The 16,382-nt window shown below is 48.2% G+C and overlaps 1 protein-coding gene across 2 annotated transcripts; it reads right to left on the minus strand.

Moving 5' to 3' along the window:
* Positions 1-1,437: 1,437 nt before the first annotated feature.
* sphk1 (sphingosine kinase 1) lies at positions 1,438-16,002 on the minus strand. Of its 2 annotated transcripts, none has more exons than XM_081716600.1 (5): positions 15,378-16,002; positions 7,162-7,317; positions 5,844-5,938; positions 5,655-5,770; positions 1,438-2,974 (listed from the first exon to the last, which is right to left on the minus strand). In XM_081716600.1, exons 1-5 carry the CDS (start codon positions 15,817-15,819, stop codon positions 2,251-2,253), a joined length of 1,533 nt encoding a protein of 510 aa, XP_081572726.1. In that variant the 5' UTR covers positions 15,820-16,002; the 3' UTR covers positions 1,438-2,250. The 2 variants fall into 2 exon arrangements, with proteins under 2 accessions (XP_081572726.1, XP_026871299.3); XM_027015498.3 differs by having other exon boundaries at positions 15,414-16,000.
* Positions 16,003-16,382: the final 380 nt, after the last annotated feature.

The following is a 16,382-nucleotide window of genomic DNA, read 5'->3' on the forward strand; positions in this document are numbered from 1 at the left end:
GCTGGCTGCCCCTGTTTGGCTTCGAATGCTTTTGGTTTGTCATTACTTCCCTAAGTTTATCCTAGCCCTTGCTTTATTTATCATAGATTCTACGACTCTCCGTGTTGGTAATATGACCCTGGATGCTATAACGACTGCGACTCTGGATTTGCCCCTAATAAATCTCGCTCTTCTCCGCACTTGCGTTCGCTTCCACAGCGATCACCGTTACAGATCACCTACGCGGACAGTCCTACATTAATGCCTGAGTGCGCCTGGTTTAGGACCTGAACAGTGTTTGCGGCTGTTTATGTCGCTATTTAATAGTTCTATTATAGTTTTAAACACTGCAGATAGCAGACTGTTTAGAAAGTCTGAGTTACGGCCCTGTGAAAGTGCTTTTCCGGTGCAATAAGCACTGGAGGGCTCATTTTGTGGAACTTCAATCTTGTTGCTGTTCCTCTTAGAAGTTTCAACAAAAGGGCACCTGTGTGACTATGGCTCAGCATAAAACACACACACACACACTCAAACACTCACACACAGACACACACACACACACACACATACATACAAACACATGCACTCACACACAGACACACACACACAGACACACACATACATACAAACACAGTCACACACACACACACACATACATACAAACAATCACAGACACACACACACTCACACACGCACGCACGCACACATATGCACGCACACACACACACACCCACACACGCACTCATGCACGCACGCACATGCACACACACATACACACACATACACACACACACACACACACACACACACACACACACACACACACACACACACACGCCAGTGGAGAGCTAGGAAGGAGAGTGATTTAAGAACATAGCCTGATGAGCAGCAGCTCAGGTACAGATCTCAGCGTCGAGTGCTTGTGCTTGCAACTAAGATCATACAGCCTGATGAGTGGCGTCTGAGCTACAGATCTCAGATCAGCGTCGAATGCTTGTGGAGCACCACTGGGTTGTACAACTGCTGATCGCGGTTGTTCTGCAATAGTGAAGTGAAGTTCTAGGACTGGTGGGGAATTTCACACCAGACCACTCACAGCCCACCTCACACACACACACACAAAAACACATTGCTGACTCCTCCTGCCTCAGACGGTATTCGCTGTTTCTCTTACACAAAGGGCAAAACACCAGTACAATATTCATATGCTGCTGTGTGATGGGGAGAGAGAGAGAGAGAGAGAGAGAGAGAGGGAGATAGAGAGAGAGAGAGAGAATGAGGATCAGAGAGCAGAAGAAACTCAGTGTATCTGAAAGGTATAAAAACCTCAGAGAGCAGAGAGAAACAGTGTGTGTGTGGCGAGAGAAACAGTGTGTGTGTGTAGCTTCTGTTCTCCCACTAATGCTGAACTGAAGAGTGCAAACACAAACACAAACACAAACACAAGGACTTTGGAAATGACAGATTTACTGATCAGGAATTCACAGGGTTTGGAATGCATAAAAAGTTCATAAATTAAAATCCATTTTATCGCAGCCTGTGAGTACGTTCAGTCTCACTGTGGATCAAAGGCTTCACCACTTCACCATTTCAGTTCCAGTGAAAGATCCCTCGTGGTTGAGGGGAACAGCCCAGACAGATCGACTGCTGACCCTGACCAGGGCTCCCTCTTCTCGGAAGCCACAGGACGCACAGACAAACTGGACATATGTCCGCATCCACAAACACACACACACACACACACACACACACACACACACACACATGCACACAGAGCTTCTGCTCTCTTAGGTCATGTCACACATATTCACTCTGACAGCTCAGAGTGCACTCAGAGTGCAGAGTGCATAATGCACTCCTATAAGCCATGTTTGTAAGATCCCCCTCCACAAACACACTCTTGGGTATTATCCACCCAGCTACAAGAGATGAAACCAGAAACTGGAAAGGGAGAGAAGAAGTCAGATAGAAACACTGTAAACTCTCTTCTTAGTAGAAAAATAACGACGGACTAAAATATCTCCACTGGGAGGAAGTTTGGCACCAGAGTGTCAGGGCTGGACCCGTGCAGAGCTGATACGTGGCCAATGAGATAAGACACACACACACACACACTCACACCCATATAAACTGAGCAGTCCACGTTGGTCTGTGACGTATGCTTGAACCTTGTCACGGTGACGTAGTCGAACATTTGACTTCTCAGACAGTAAGACAGAGTCTCCCATCCTACTTTACGGCTTCTCCTTGTGCGCCGGGCCTCAGCAGAGGTCAACCCGAGATGAGTCTAGCATATCCCCTGTGCACCTGCGCCTGGAGGGGTCCGTACTCTGCCTGTTCCCCGTCCACGGTGATGACCCCGGGTGAGGTGGCGGGCTCCAGGCGCAGGGCGCGCACCCGCCGGTACACCAGGTGCGGGCACTCGCAGGCCAGGTGCGTACCTTTCTCCATGGCAACGAAGAGCTTCAGCAGGGCGACCCGAGAAACGCCCGCCCTCACGTAGAGCAGGTGGATGTGGCCGTCGGCAGGCCCGGCGCTTGGCGCCGCCACCAGGTCCTCGGCCAGGTGGGAGTGGCTCGTGGCCAGAACCAGCACGAAGTCCTGCTCCTCCACCACGGTCCAGTCGGCCGGCACGGGCTCGCCCAGAGGCGCGAGGAGGTCGTCGGGAGGGCCGTGCTCCTCCGGGTGTGGTCTGGGGAGGGAGAGGGTACTGCTGTCCCCCGGGGCCGGGAGGAAGGCCAGACGACCCTGGTACGTGCGGAAGGAAGCCAGGCGGATCAGAGCGCCCACCACGAAGCGCACGGCGCCCATGTAGCGGTACCTTTCGCTCTCAATGTCCACGTCGGCAATGAAGCCCCAGGCGATGGAGAGAAATGAGAAGAGACGCAGGCCAGAGGACAGGCGGAGGGAGAGGACGTCGAGGGGACGCACCAGACCCTTACACAGCAGGAAACCACAGCTGAGTAGCAGTTCCACACCCCACACTGGGTCCGCTCTGGAACACACACACACACACACACACACACACACATACACACACATACACACACATACACACACACACACATACACACACACACACACACACACACATACACACACATACACACACATACACACACACACACACACACATACACACACATACACACACACACACACACACACACACACACACACACACACACACACACACACACACACACACACACACACACATACACACACATACACACACACACACACACACACACACACACATACACACACATACACACACACACACACACACACACACACACACACACACACACACACACACACATACACACACACACACACACACACACACACACACACATACACACACACACACACACACACACACACACACACACACACACACACACACACACACACACATACACACACACACACACACACACACACACACACACACACACACATACACACACACACACACACACACACACACACACACACACACACACACACACATACACACACACACACACACACACACACACACACACACACACACACATACACATACACACACATACACACACATACACACACACACACACACACACACACACACACACACACTTGAAGATAGGGTGTAGGGTATTGCATACTTGGATAGTTTTTCAGGTAATGGGAACAATATGGCCTCAAAATGCAACAGTAAGCTTTTTGATGTGGTAACACAAGACATTTTCAGCAGACCCTTAACGGCCGAGTCATGTGAGACTGGACAAACGATGGTAAGAGGGAAACATTTAGCGCTTATGGGTGGGTGTGGTCCCACTGGATTTAAATATATGATTCACGTCAATAAAATAGTAAGCAAATTTGTGGACTTGGTTTTATGAATGTAAACTGGAAAAGTCAGCATTAATGCAGAAAAATCAGTATTGGTTAAAAAACACAGAAACAAATCTGTGGTTCTTGTCAGTGGACCACTGAATACTGCATGACACGATGAAGTTTCAGTTGGAGGCTGTGGGAGGATTACGGGATTAGTGATTCTGCAGTACCACGCCCAAGCGCCTGTGACAGAGGAGACCCCTTCCATTTCTACTGCAATACCAATGTGTATTAACAAACTAGTGTAAACAATATTCAAACACTAATTAACACACACATACAGTGCATGCACACACACATCCACACAGAGCACCCAAACACATACACTGAGAACACACACACACAAACATATATACACAGAGCACACACATGCATACACAGAGCACACACACACACACAGAGCACCCAAACACATACACTGAGAACACACATACACATACATATATACACAGAGCACACACATGCACACACACGCAGAGGACACACACACACACACAGAGCACCCAAACACATACACTGAGAACACACATACACATACATATATACACAGAGCACACACATGCACACACACGCAGAGGACACACACACACACACAGAGCACCCAAACACATACACTGAGAACACACATACACATACATATATACACAGAGCACACACATGCACACACACGCAGAGGACACACACACACACACAGAGCACCCAAACACATACACTGAGAACACACATACACATACATATATACACAGAGCACACACATGCACACACACGCAGAGGACACACACACACACACAGAGCACCCAAACACATACACTGAGAACACACATACACATACATATATACACAGAGCACACACATGCACACACACGCAGAGGACACACACACACAGAGCACCCAAACACATACACTGAGAACACACATACACATACATATATACACAGAGCACACACATGCACACACACGCAGAGCACACACACACACACACAGAGCACCCAAACACATACACTGAGAACACACATACACATACATATATACACAGAGCACACACATGCACACACACGCAGAGGACACACACACACAGAGCACCCAAACACATACACTGAGAACACACATACACATACATATATACACAGAGCACACACATGCACACACATGCAGAGCACACACACACACACACAGAGCACCCAAACACATACACTGAGAACACACACACACATACATATATACACAGAGCACACACATGCATACACACACAGAGCACACGACAGACGACAGCTCTTCTCTCCTCTGCTTTCACGTGTGAGTTATGGTGAATCTTCGCTCCTGGGTTGCTGCGGTGATGAATAACCCCACTGCGGTCTTCACGGGTGTTTAATTTCCGGGGTCCCATGCATACTAATGACCTCATTATCAAAATGGTCCCTCGTCTGGAACTGCGTCTAAGTGCGTGTCGGGTGAGATGGAACACCACACCAGTCTCCCGCTGCTTCTGGCCAAAGACCCTACCCACTGCTGCTCTTAAAGAGATCGGTTAAATCAAGCATTGATACCGCTGAACGGAGAGTCTCAGATCAGGAGGTTGGTACTGGTAGTGGGTGTTGTTAATGATGTGGAGCATATTAGAGCAGTATTTGTGTGTAATAGTGAAGCGTGCACTACTCACTGTGTGTAATAGTGAAGCGTGCACTACTCACTGTGTGTAATAGTGAAGCGTGCACTACTCACTGTGTGTAATAGTGAAGCGTGCACTACTCACTGTGTGTAATAGTGAAGCGTGCACTACTCACTGTGTGTAATAGTGCACAGAGGCAGCCAGTGCGTTCCCTGAGCCTCCAGGCAGGATGGCCAGTGGGGTGAGAATAGCCTGCTCCCAGTCTTCTCTCTCCATCAAACCATTGATCACCTACAGGACACACACCAGCAGTTAAAAACCAGCACACACACACACACACTCACACACACAGACAAACACACACCTCAAACAGCAGTCCATCCCCTGACAGAATGACCAAGGCGCTGCACTCTGATAGGTCAGCACTGCGCACCAGTTCACGTGCGTGGTTTTGATGCTCTGGGGAAAAAGAAGAAGAGAAATATGAGGAGAGACAGAGAGAGAAGGGGGGAGGGGAGTGCACAGAGAGAAAGAGAGAGAGGGAAGGAGGGAGATAAGGCAGAAAGAGAGAGAGAGAGAGAGAGAGAGAGAGAGAGAGGGAGAGAGAAGAAAAGACCCCCTTTATGCTTTCAGTAGAAAAACTGATGAAGCAGATTAAGAGGATTCAGTTTCCTGTCCTCAGTCCAGACTTGTAAAACAGCCCCTCCACAGATTCCAGACCTGTAAAACAGCCCCCTACAACTGTAGTGTAGTGTTGTGTAGTGTAGTGTTGTGTGTTGTACAACTACACTCCTGAGCTGCAGGTTAGAAGAGTTATAGGCCTGAAAGGCTGAGTCAGTCTTCTCTCTGTGTGACAGTGTGTTGATCACACACACACACACACACACACACACACACACACACACACACAGAGAATGATCCACTGCCCCTGAATTAGTTCACTTGGATTGACTGCACACAACGGAGTTGCACACCAACTCACTCTAGATGGAGTGTGTTACATTATCTTGATGTAGTGTTACGTTATGTTGGTGAAGCTACACCTCCAGAGACTAGAATTCAGATCAATCTTACACCCCCAGGAAGGAGTGCCAAATATATATAAATATACATATATAAATCCAGTAACTGTATTGTTTTATCGCAGTAGGCCTCTTCCAGTGGAAGATATTTCTGAAGATGACACAGCTAAATTTTATGCTGGATGGCGATGCCGACTGTCCCTCTTTCCCCACTCCTTATTTTAGGATGTGCTCACAGATCTTACACGAGCTGAAAGTGGCCAGGGCCTGCAATCACTGGGCCTAAATATAATGCAGTGTAAGGGCTGAAATGTTTGTGGTGGAGATCCCCTCACCATGTTCAGTTGGGACGGCTCACAGCTGACAGGAGTGCTTGTGTTCTCTACGACGGGACATGTCTGGCCCGGGAGTTCTGTCTAAGCTGTCGAGCTGCAAGCCCAGTGCCAAACATGAGTGTTGACGCTTCTGTTGAGCGCTTTGACCCGGACGGAAAGAGAAGCCCAGACCAGCGTAGCTTGTAGGTGGGCGAGCAGACAGTCCAATTTACCAAACGTAAACACAGGGGCGTGAGAGTGAACACTCATTCTCTCTGTAGGTGTGAACGTGCGTGGGTGTGGGAAGGCGTGCGTGCGTACGTGCATTTGGGGGAGCGAGACTAACCTGTCACGATGAGTGCGTGAGGAACAGCAGCATCTGTGAGCAGGCGCTGCACTGGGCCGGCATACAGGCTCATCGCCTGGCCCCGCCCACTAAGAGGATTCACCAATACCATCATCCTCCCAGCTCTGGCCACCTGACCGGACGCCGCACCTGAAACTGAGGGAGGGCGTGAGGGAGAAATAGAGAGATGACACATAAAAGAATAAGAGAGCAGACATGTATCACTGGACATTCCAGTGTTTTAATACAATGCTCATTTTCCACACCTCTTCTCCTCCACGTGCGTTAGCGAGGCTGGGAGTTTTAATTAGGCTTCAGGACTGTGTGCTGTCAGTACAGGACCCTGTTGTTGCTAGGCAGACAGGAGCTTGGACAACTGAAGGCACTGCGATCGCTCTTCCATGAAGTGTGAAATTAAACTACCACGTTGCACGTGGACACGTGTGCGTGCACACACACACACACACACACACACACACACACACACACACACACACACACACACACACACACACACACACACACACACACACACACACACACACACACGCTTGTATCTAAGTTATTCAGGGAGGGTAGATTATTGTCCTCTTCATTCCCACTGCAGTTAAATGCACTAAAGACCTGGTACCTGCTGGCACAGAGCCAAAATCAGCTCAGCTCAGCTTGCCACCCCTGAGGATTGGCATTATATAGGACACACACCTATAGAATGACTACCGTGTGTTTGGCTCACACACATCCTCTGCTCAAAGGAAGGTCTTTGTTCCTGCCCTGCCTCTCCTGATTCATGCCATAAGAACAATCTCCTGCTGAAGGACAGACAGGCAGCAAGCGAAACAGGACAAACTTGTTTCCCTGGGGACCAGTTTAGGTGCGGGACACAGCCGTGCTGATGACAGATTAAGACTGCTTGACACTGGGCTTTAATCCAGCTCTTAATCCCCTCAGAAGCACTGATAAGACAGAGAGAATCAGGTCTGACAGCCAGGAGAGAGAGAGAGAGAGAGAGAGAGAGAGAGAGAGAGAGAGAGAGAGAGAGAGAGAGAGAGAGAGAGAGGTGGGGGGGGTGTAGGGTGAGAGAGAGAGTCAGAGTGTTAGTTGTGTTTTGGGATGATGAAGTGAAGGTTATTTCCCGCTTCATTTTGCTTCTGTTTGATTGGCTGTCGAGAAAGTTTGTTAAAGGAAATCCCTCCTTCTCTGTGACCTGGATTCGTAGGGAACTGGTTCTGAGCCAGAGGCAGCCTGGGGTCAGCCCTCCTGCAGTACTGGGCCTGCAGTTCAGAGGAAGCCGAGAGTGGAAAACCTGATCTGGGATCAGTCTTTGTTAGCCCTAAAATCACATTTTACCTTCATAGTCTTCATTCTTCTTCTTTTCTAAACTTACATGATTTAAATGATGATCAGCTACTTGCATATATGAACATAAATACACTCGTGCACACACACACACACACACACACACACACACACACACACACACACACACACACACACACACACATATATATATACACACACACAGACACACACACACACACAAACACAGACACATATCCTCACACACACACACACACCCACACAAACACAGACACATATCCTCACACACACACCCACACATACTTTAATGTACGGAGGCTTTAGCAGGATGCGTGGACGAGTAACGTTGAAACAGACGTTTATTTATACACTTAACAAACGAGACGTAGCACGCAGGCTATGGTTATCAAACACCGACAACATCCATGACAAGACAAGAGACTTATATAACACACGACAATGACACACAACACGGATCAGGTGAGAAACAAAGACCAACACACACACACACACACACACAGATGTTTGCGGCGGGGGGGGTGGGCATACCGTGACACACACACACATACACACACACAAGAAATCAAAAAGTCTCTGCCTCATCCTGAAGGATTTTGAAGTGTTTAAGCATAAAGTTCTAAGAAAAATAATGTTAATGGTTTTATTTGTAGGGTAAGAGAGCACCAAAGGAATTCTTGTGGATTCTCTGAACAGGTAAAATATGCATGCTTGTGTCTGTGTGTGCGTGTGTGTGTGTGTGTGTGTGTGTGTGTGTGTGTGTGTGTGTTAGTGAGTGTGTGTACACATACACACAGTACCTTCCAAAAATATTTAATCCATTAGATTCATCTGGATTACAAAGGACCCTTTGATGTTTTGTGCTGTGTCATATTTTATTTTAATTTTATTAATTTTGAAAGATATTGTTTTTAAGAAAGGAAATATTCAGTGTCATAAATGGTTAGGATACGTCTCCTGCGCTGTGGGCGTACCAAGCCTACACAGATGAAATTACTGTTCTATCAAGGTAGCAGTTGTCTCAAAATGGACCTCTACCAGTGAGTCATAAACATTCCACCTTTTCTGAGTCCCCCTTAATCCAAGTGCCGCTGATCAGACTGCGAATCCGAAGGAAGATTCAATGAATGAAGGCCAAAGAGCATGCTAAAGAAATCAGAGAGTTATAGACATTGTACCACATAGGAAAAGGTTTTAAAATAAAAACCAAGTGTTTGAGCATCCCTCACACCTCGGCGGAGGAGCAGGTAGGGGACATATGAGAGGAAATACAGAGAAGCCAAGAATCAGAGTTCAGAGTTCAGCGTCTGAGACCGGAGCGCACAGTGGTATCAGTGATAGTGGCCTCTGTAGGAGGGTATTTAGGAGGAATGCATTACTGAAGAAAAAAACACCTGAAAGTGAGCCTGGTGTTTGCCAAAGAAGCACAGAGTGATGTGTGGGATAAAGGGTTTGTGGTCGGCTCACACAAAAATGGAGTTTTTGGCCATATTTCAACATTCATTGTGTGTCTGGCCAGATATCAACAAGCACCATTCTGAAGTGAATGATCAGGTTGGGAACATGATGTCACAGGAATTCTTTCCCTCAGTGTGGACTTTGCATCGTGAAGAATGGACCAGTGGAGAAAACAGAGGGACACACCACTAGACAACCAACAAAAGAACGCAAGAACGCAAGAACGCAAGGTGAGTGCCTTACAGTGGCCAAGTCACAGTCCAGACTTAAATCCAACTAATCAGGACAAGAACAGATGAAAACACTCCGCCACAGTGTATCAAGTGCTAGACAGGTTCCCTAGCACACTGCTCCTGCAGCAGAAGGTGATCCCACCGTCTGGAGGTCATGGACACCTGAGCAAGCAGCAGTTTTCAATTCTAATAATTTTTTTAAAGAGCTTTCTGACAAATAATGAATTTTGACTTTGCATATGTTCTTTAAGGGCACACTGGTTCACAACACAAATACTGGTAGAAACTGTTTAAGTGGCATGTGTAATGTAGATGAATCTGGTGACTTTTATGGGAGTAAAATACTTTTGAATACAAGCGCTGTACCACAAAACAGAGTGTATGGATATTTATTAGCATTATTTATCTTTGCTTCGTCTGCTAGCCTGGCCTAGAAACACAGCTCAGAAAGAACGCTGCCTTTCTCCTGTAACTCACCTCCACACTCCCCTGTTCATCTCACACACACACACACACACACACGCTGAAAGAACTGTAATTATTTCCCTGAGGAGTGGTGATAGGCTGGGGATGAATATGACCTGTCTCCACAGTGCTAACTCCCTCTGCCTGTCTCCCTGCATGTCTCTCTCAGGCTTTGTGTCTCTCCCGTGTCTCTCTGACAGCTCTTGTGTTCTACCAGTGGCCTTTTGCTCTGAGACACAAGACAATAGGTTCAGTGACTCATTTATTTCTCACAATATTCCAAAACACACCTCTGTGTGATGTTAGTAAACTCGAGTGTAGGCTACAGTACTAGCACCATCGGAAACTTTAAAGACAATGTGTGTCTTTTTTGTTTATTCACAGATTCCTTCAGTCTCTTTCTGACTAATTAATGGATCGATGTGTTTTTCCTGTCTGTACAGCGTAATGTGTAGGACATGGCTATTGTGCACTGAAGCCACTCTTGGACACAGGTGCTGTAAGATGTGAGAGTGTCAGGAGACAGACAGCAGGAGACAGGAGACAGGAGACAGACAGCAGGAGACAGGAGACAGACAGCAGGAGACAGGAGACAGGCAGCGAATATCATGTTTCTCAGTTTCATACACACATGCCAGTTTGTGAACATCTAATCTGTATCTTCCCTACACAACTCAGATCTAATCTGTATCTACCCTGCACAAATCTTAAATCTAATCTGAATCTACTCTGAACACAACTAAAATGCGTTATTTTCAATATGAACCAGGATCAGAACTGAGACCAGATTTGGCAGTGGGAATATTTATAGAAGAGAACAAATGACTGTCTATTATTTTGACTATATGGGGAAAACGTAACTATAATACTTTACATTAGCTAAACCTCTTTACATTGTTAAACCTGTTTAACAATTAAGGAAAGACAAATATCCAGGCATTGCTAGAGAAGCGATACAGGCAACGTTCATATACTAAACTTCCCATACCAAGAGACAAGAGACAACCAGTCAGAAATGTATGGTTGTTTACATTTTCCAGCATATTCCTAATTCATCAATTACCCGTCAGATGATACTGAATCGCCCTGTATGCTGGATTCTGCTGGACTGTGTGATGTTGTGATAAGGCACCAGACTGAGTTCTGTGGTTTCTTCGGGGTAAGACCACCTGCGTCCAGCACAAAGCACCACTCTTAATCTGCCCTGAGGGGGTTCATGTTCGATATTTACTCTGGCTCCCTCACGTCACTGTGTTTATTTGTTAGATTGTATGTGTGCGTGTGCGTGTGCGTGTAATTATTTTCTTTTGCACATGAATAAGCAGTGCTAATGGTTCTGTGTGTGTGTGTGTGTTTTACACTTATGAGGCTGAGTGCTCAGTATCACTACTGTGCCTCTTTTTTAGGGGTCTCGTTTGTATAGATGTGTGTGTACATGTACACGTATATATGTGTGTAAATGTGTGTACACGTACACATCTATATATGTGTGTGTACACGTACATGTGTGTACACATACATTTCTATATATGAGTGTGTACATTTACATGTCTATATATGTGTGTACACATACACATCTATATGGTTTCATTTGTGTGTAAACATGCACATATGTGTACATGTGATCGCCTGTGTACATGTATGTCTGTATGTGTACGTGTGTATGTATTGAGGTTTTTGTATGTGTGTGTGAATATATTTGTGTATGTGTGTGTGCAGAGATATGTAGCTAACCCAATGGTGTGTGAACAGGCAGTGTGAAAATTCAAAGCTGATCAGTCTCATCTGCAAACACTGTAAACAGCTCACACACACACACAGCTTCCCCTCATTTCTCCTGCTTCATTCCCTCGTTGTGTTTCTGAAACTGCAGAGGATACCCCCCTCACACACACAGCCCCCCGATAAGGCAGGCGTAAGACACAGCGAGGGGAAGGCGGGTTAGTCCACCCTCGTGTGATTCGTTAGTCAGCTTCACTGCCAGATCGCTGGCATTCCCATCACTCAGCACACACATGCCATTAGAGAGAGAGAGAGAGAGAAATTCTTATGTCTCAAAGATTTTCTGGGGTAAGGGTGGAGAGAGAAAGAGAGATGAACAACTGAAATTGAAAGAGAAACAGCAGAAAGCTGAAGATAAAACAGACGAGAGAAGAATGACAGGAAATGGTCTGGGATCTGGTTTGACCTTAAAATGTGTCAGACGCAGAACTGTCAGGCTACAGGCGTGATGTGCGTTGCCCTTACTGCTCTGGAGATGAGAGATACCACCCTGCACATAACACACCTGCCTCAGGTAATACAGCAGCAAGCCACGAGCATGTGAGAAAGCACCCGAGTCTTACGTAGGGGGAGAGTTTGGGATCCCTTCCCTGACAGTCGACGCTGTGCAGCGTCAGCCCACTCAGGCCGGGCTCGGCATTCTAACCCGTCAGCCTGTCAGAGCTGCCTTTGGGGCCGCCTATGGAGATGGGAACCTGGCAGGCTGAGTTAGGAGTTAACGGTACTGACGGAACAGTGACGGTGGGCAGGGAGAGGATCCGTCGGCGTGGTGACGGTGCGTCGAGGGGAGGATCCGTCGGCGTGGCGACAGTACAGCAGACTCGTGGTGAAAAATGGCCTCACAATTAAATATACATGCACAGACACAGACATTCACGAGGACCCTCTCGTGAAAACACACTTGTGCACACACACAATGATCAGGCCCTGCCCTCTACAGCGTCACTCTTAGTCAACACTGGCTCTGAACTTGAAGTTCACCTTCAGACCTCTGCAAGCAGTACTGCAGATGGCAGTCTGGTATAACAGGCTTTTCCGCTGGGATGAAGCGGGCCCAGATATAGGAATTAGCATCGCTTTGGAATGGACTTCTAAACCCGCCCCACCGCCCACGGCCCGGACTTTGATGCCGTACTAAACAGAACAGGTGTTCTGAGTTTAGTTCTGAGTTCTGACTCCTGAGCTCCACTCAGAGTTTCTCCTTGAGTAAAAGATGATAATGGTGACAGCACAAGACGTATTTCTCATCCCACATAAAGGGGACGGGCCAACCGGTAGCAGAGACGAGAGCAGAACGGCGGTCACGTTAATGCTGGGTGAAGACTCGTCCCAGTGCAGAGTCCTCCAGGGTGACTGGTGGCCAGCCAGAGGACCAAACCCCAAAACACCAGACCACTGTCTATGACTGAAGCGCAGAGACGCTACTACACCTGCCTCAAACAGCTCAGAGCCATTTCATGCATCGCATTTTGGCTGGAATATTTATTTTTGCCTTAACTCAAAACTAATTGAAAATACATTTATGCTGTTTAATGCTGTATTATTTGGTGTCTTGGATCACGCAGACACAGAACAAGCTTATGAATGAAGCATATGGTCACAGGGTGTATGACAGAATGAGACTGCTCTGTGGGGGAGGGGCCGGCTCCAACGCCCGACCTGCTTCCCCTGGGGCACATCTGAAATGCTCCAGTGACAATCCCGGCACCAAACAATCGCCTCTAACAGCATTCCTGTAATGACATCCCTTCTCTGTTATTTGAGCTAATTCGTGCACATTCCTGAGGAATGCCATCAGCCGCAGTGCCGCGGTGGGTTGTGCCAGTCCCTGAGTCGTATCACTCTCACCTCCGCTCACAGCACACTGGCCTGAGGAGTGAGGGAGGAGTGAGAGCAGAGTGAGAAAGGAGTGAGGGAGGTGTGAGGAGTGAGAGAAGGGTGATGGAGGAGTGTTCTCTACTGGCACTGAGACCACACTGCAGTCAGCCTTAGAACTGGAACCGACTTTCTGGTAACCTAGACCTCCTCAGTGCACATCATAATTTGAGAATTCATGCAAACACACACATACACACACACACAGAGAGAGAGAGAGAGAGAGAGAGAAGAGAGAGAGAGAGAGAGAGAGAGAGAGAGAGAGAGAGAGAGAGAGAGAGAGAGAGAGAGAGAGAGAGAGAGAGTGAGTAACTTTAAGACAAGGCTCAAATCTGCTCACAGAATTTAGGATAGTTCATAGTATAACACACCTGATCCAGGTAACCAGAGCCAGGCATACGCTGGCATACGTTAGGATCCTAGTGTGCACACACCCAGCCCAGCCGGAGCACACTTGGGTTCTGATGTCCTTAGCTCATTATCTGCAGCTAACTCCAATTTTCTCTGCTTCATAATTGCCCTTGAAAACTGCGCGGTCACGGTCAGGCAGTGGGGGCACTAAATAAAACCAGCGGCGTGCCACGAGTCCCGGGCTCAGCGAGTCTCGTGGTGAGTCTCGTCCTACGGTTCGACACCTTGAGAGGACGGAGCGGACTTCTGAGTTTCATCCAATATTTATGATTATCCCGCCAACACACGTGCGCAAGCGCGAGTTTTATTAGCGGAATTTCAAAGTGTTAAGTGTTTCTCTCTCTCTCTCTCTCTCTCTCTCTCTCTCTCTCTCTCTCTCTCTCTCTCTCTCTCTCTCTCTCTCTCTCTGCGCGCTGGCAGACGGACTCAGGTTAAAAGTATGCAGCCTCGTACGATGAGATGAGACTTATAAAAGAACCACGATAACGATCCACTCGAGCAGGTCGAGCTGGTTGCTAGGGCAGGAATCGCGCCCAAAAGCACCTAGGGTTCCTCGCACGGGACAGTGCGAACCGGTCGCACAACGGAAACCGGGGTATGCCTGCACCGCTGCAATGTGCGCGGTGTCGCTGTGAGCAAAGGAGAAAGTTTTACCTTTGTGCAGCGACATGGTGGAGAGAGATTCCTCACCTTCGCTGCGCCCTGAGTGACGGGAGGCGCGCTGCCTCACAGCGCGCGCCCACCTCTCCGCCTCCGCGAGGTTGGCTCGAGCATCCTCCGCCAGCGCCACCCGAAAGCACCGCTCGACTCTTTGGCGAGCCGTACCCGAGCTCCTCCGTCTCGGCACGTTAGGATAGAAATACGCAGAGAAACAGGCCCCTTGGTCCGCTCCGTTCCGTTCTCGATGCGCGCGGCTCCCCACGCAGTCGCCCAGGCTCAGCGCGAGCTCGTCCTGCGACGGGGAGGAGGTGATCTGCTGAACTGTCAGGCAACTGTCCGTCAGACTCACGGAGTATCTGACCTGCCAGTCCGCCGCGTCCGTAAACTCCCCGTACAGCACCCCGACGCCCCCGCTGCGCTCGCGGGACGCTGCCATGCTGTCTGGTGGGACGCGTCCGTGCACCGGACCCGCGTGCGAAAGGACGGTGGTGCAGAGCCTGCGGCTGTCGCGGGACGGTAGTTGAACGGCTGCTTTTTATAGTTGAGAGATCCCTCCCTAGTGACAGAGGCGGGGTATGACATTCAACTGGAGCGCCCGCTCTCAAAGTGATTTGGAGAAGGGGGGAAAAAACAAAAACATTTAAAATGTCAATTATTTGTAAACTTTGATCCTAAAGTGATATTCACACCAAAACCAGTTTGATCAAAGGGACTACGTAAGACAGCTGCTCATAGCTTGTTCTTATCTTAACGTGCTTTTAAATCCCTTCTGCGCAGAAGGACAGTGGTCTATCAGGCGCAACACAGAGCCGTTTAATGCAATCAGCGACGGTGATGTGTTGGAAACAACGGTCTTAAACGAAAGACAAATCGATCCACGTTTGTGGGGATATTCATGAAGAGACTCGCTCGAGCGATTTGGTTCCTTTATTGACTGCAGGTCTTTTAAACCAAGCCCGTTTCAGTGTCCACCGTTAACGACTTGGCACCTGCACATCT

Source organism: Electrophorus electricus, chromosome 6, assembly GCF_041902795.1.
Source record: "Electrophorus electricus isolate QZ-2024a chromosome 6, ASM4190279v1, whole genome shotgun sequence".
NCBI lineage: Eukaryota > Metazoa > Chordata > Actinopteri > Gymnotiformes > Gymnotidae > Electrophorus > Electrophorus electricus.

What these genes read in the sequence shown, in the direction of transcription:
- sphk1 (XM_081716600.1), bottom strand. Translation starts at nt 15,819, where the DNA reads ATGGCAGCGTCCCGCGAGCGCAGCGGGGGCGTCGGGGTGCTGTACGGG. An exon ending in CACCATGTCGCTGCACAAAG is followed by an intron (nt 7,318 to 15,377) that starts GTAAAACTTTCT and finishes GCCCTCCCTCAG; the next exon opens with TTTCAGGTGCGGCGTCCGGT. An exon ending in GGGATGGACTGCTGTTTGAG is followed by an intron (nt 5,771 to 5,843) that starts GTGTGTGTTTGT and finishes TGTGTCCTGTAG; the next exon opens with GTGATCAATGGTTTGATGGA.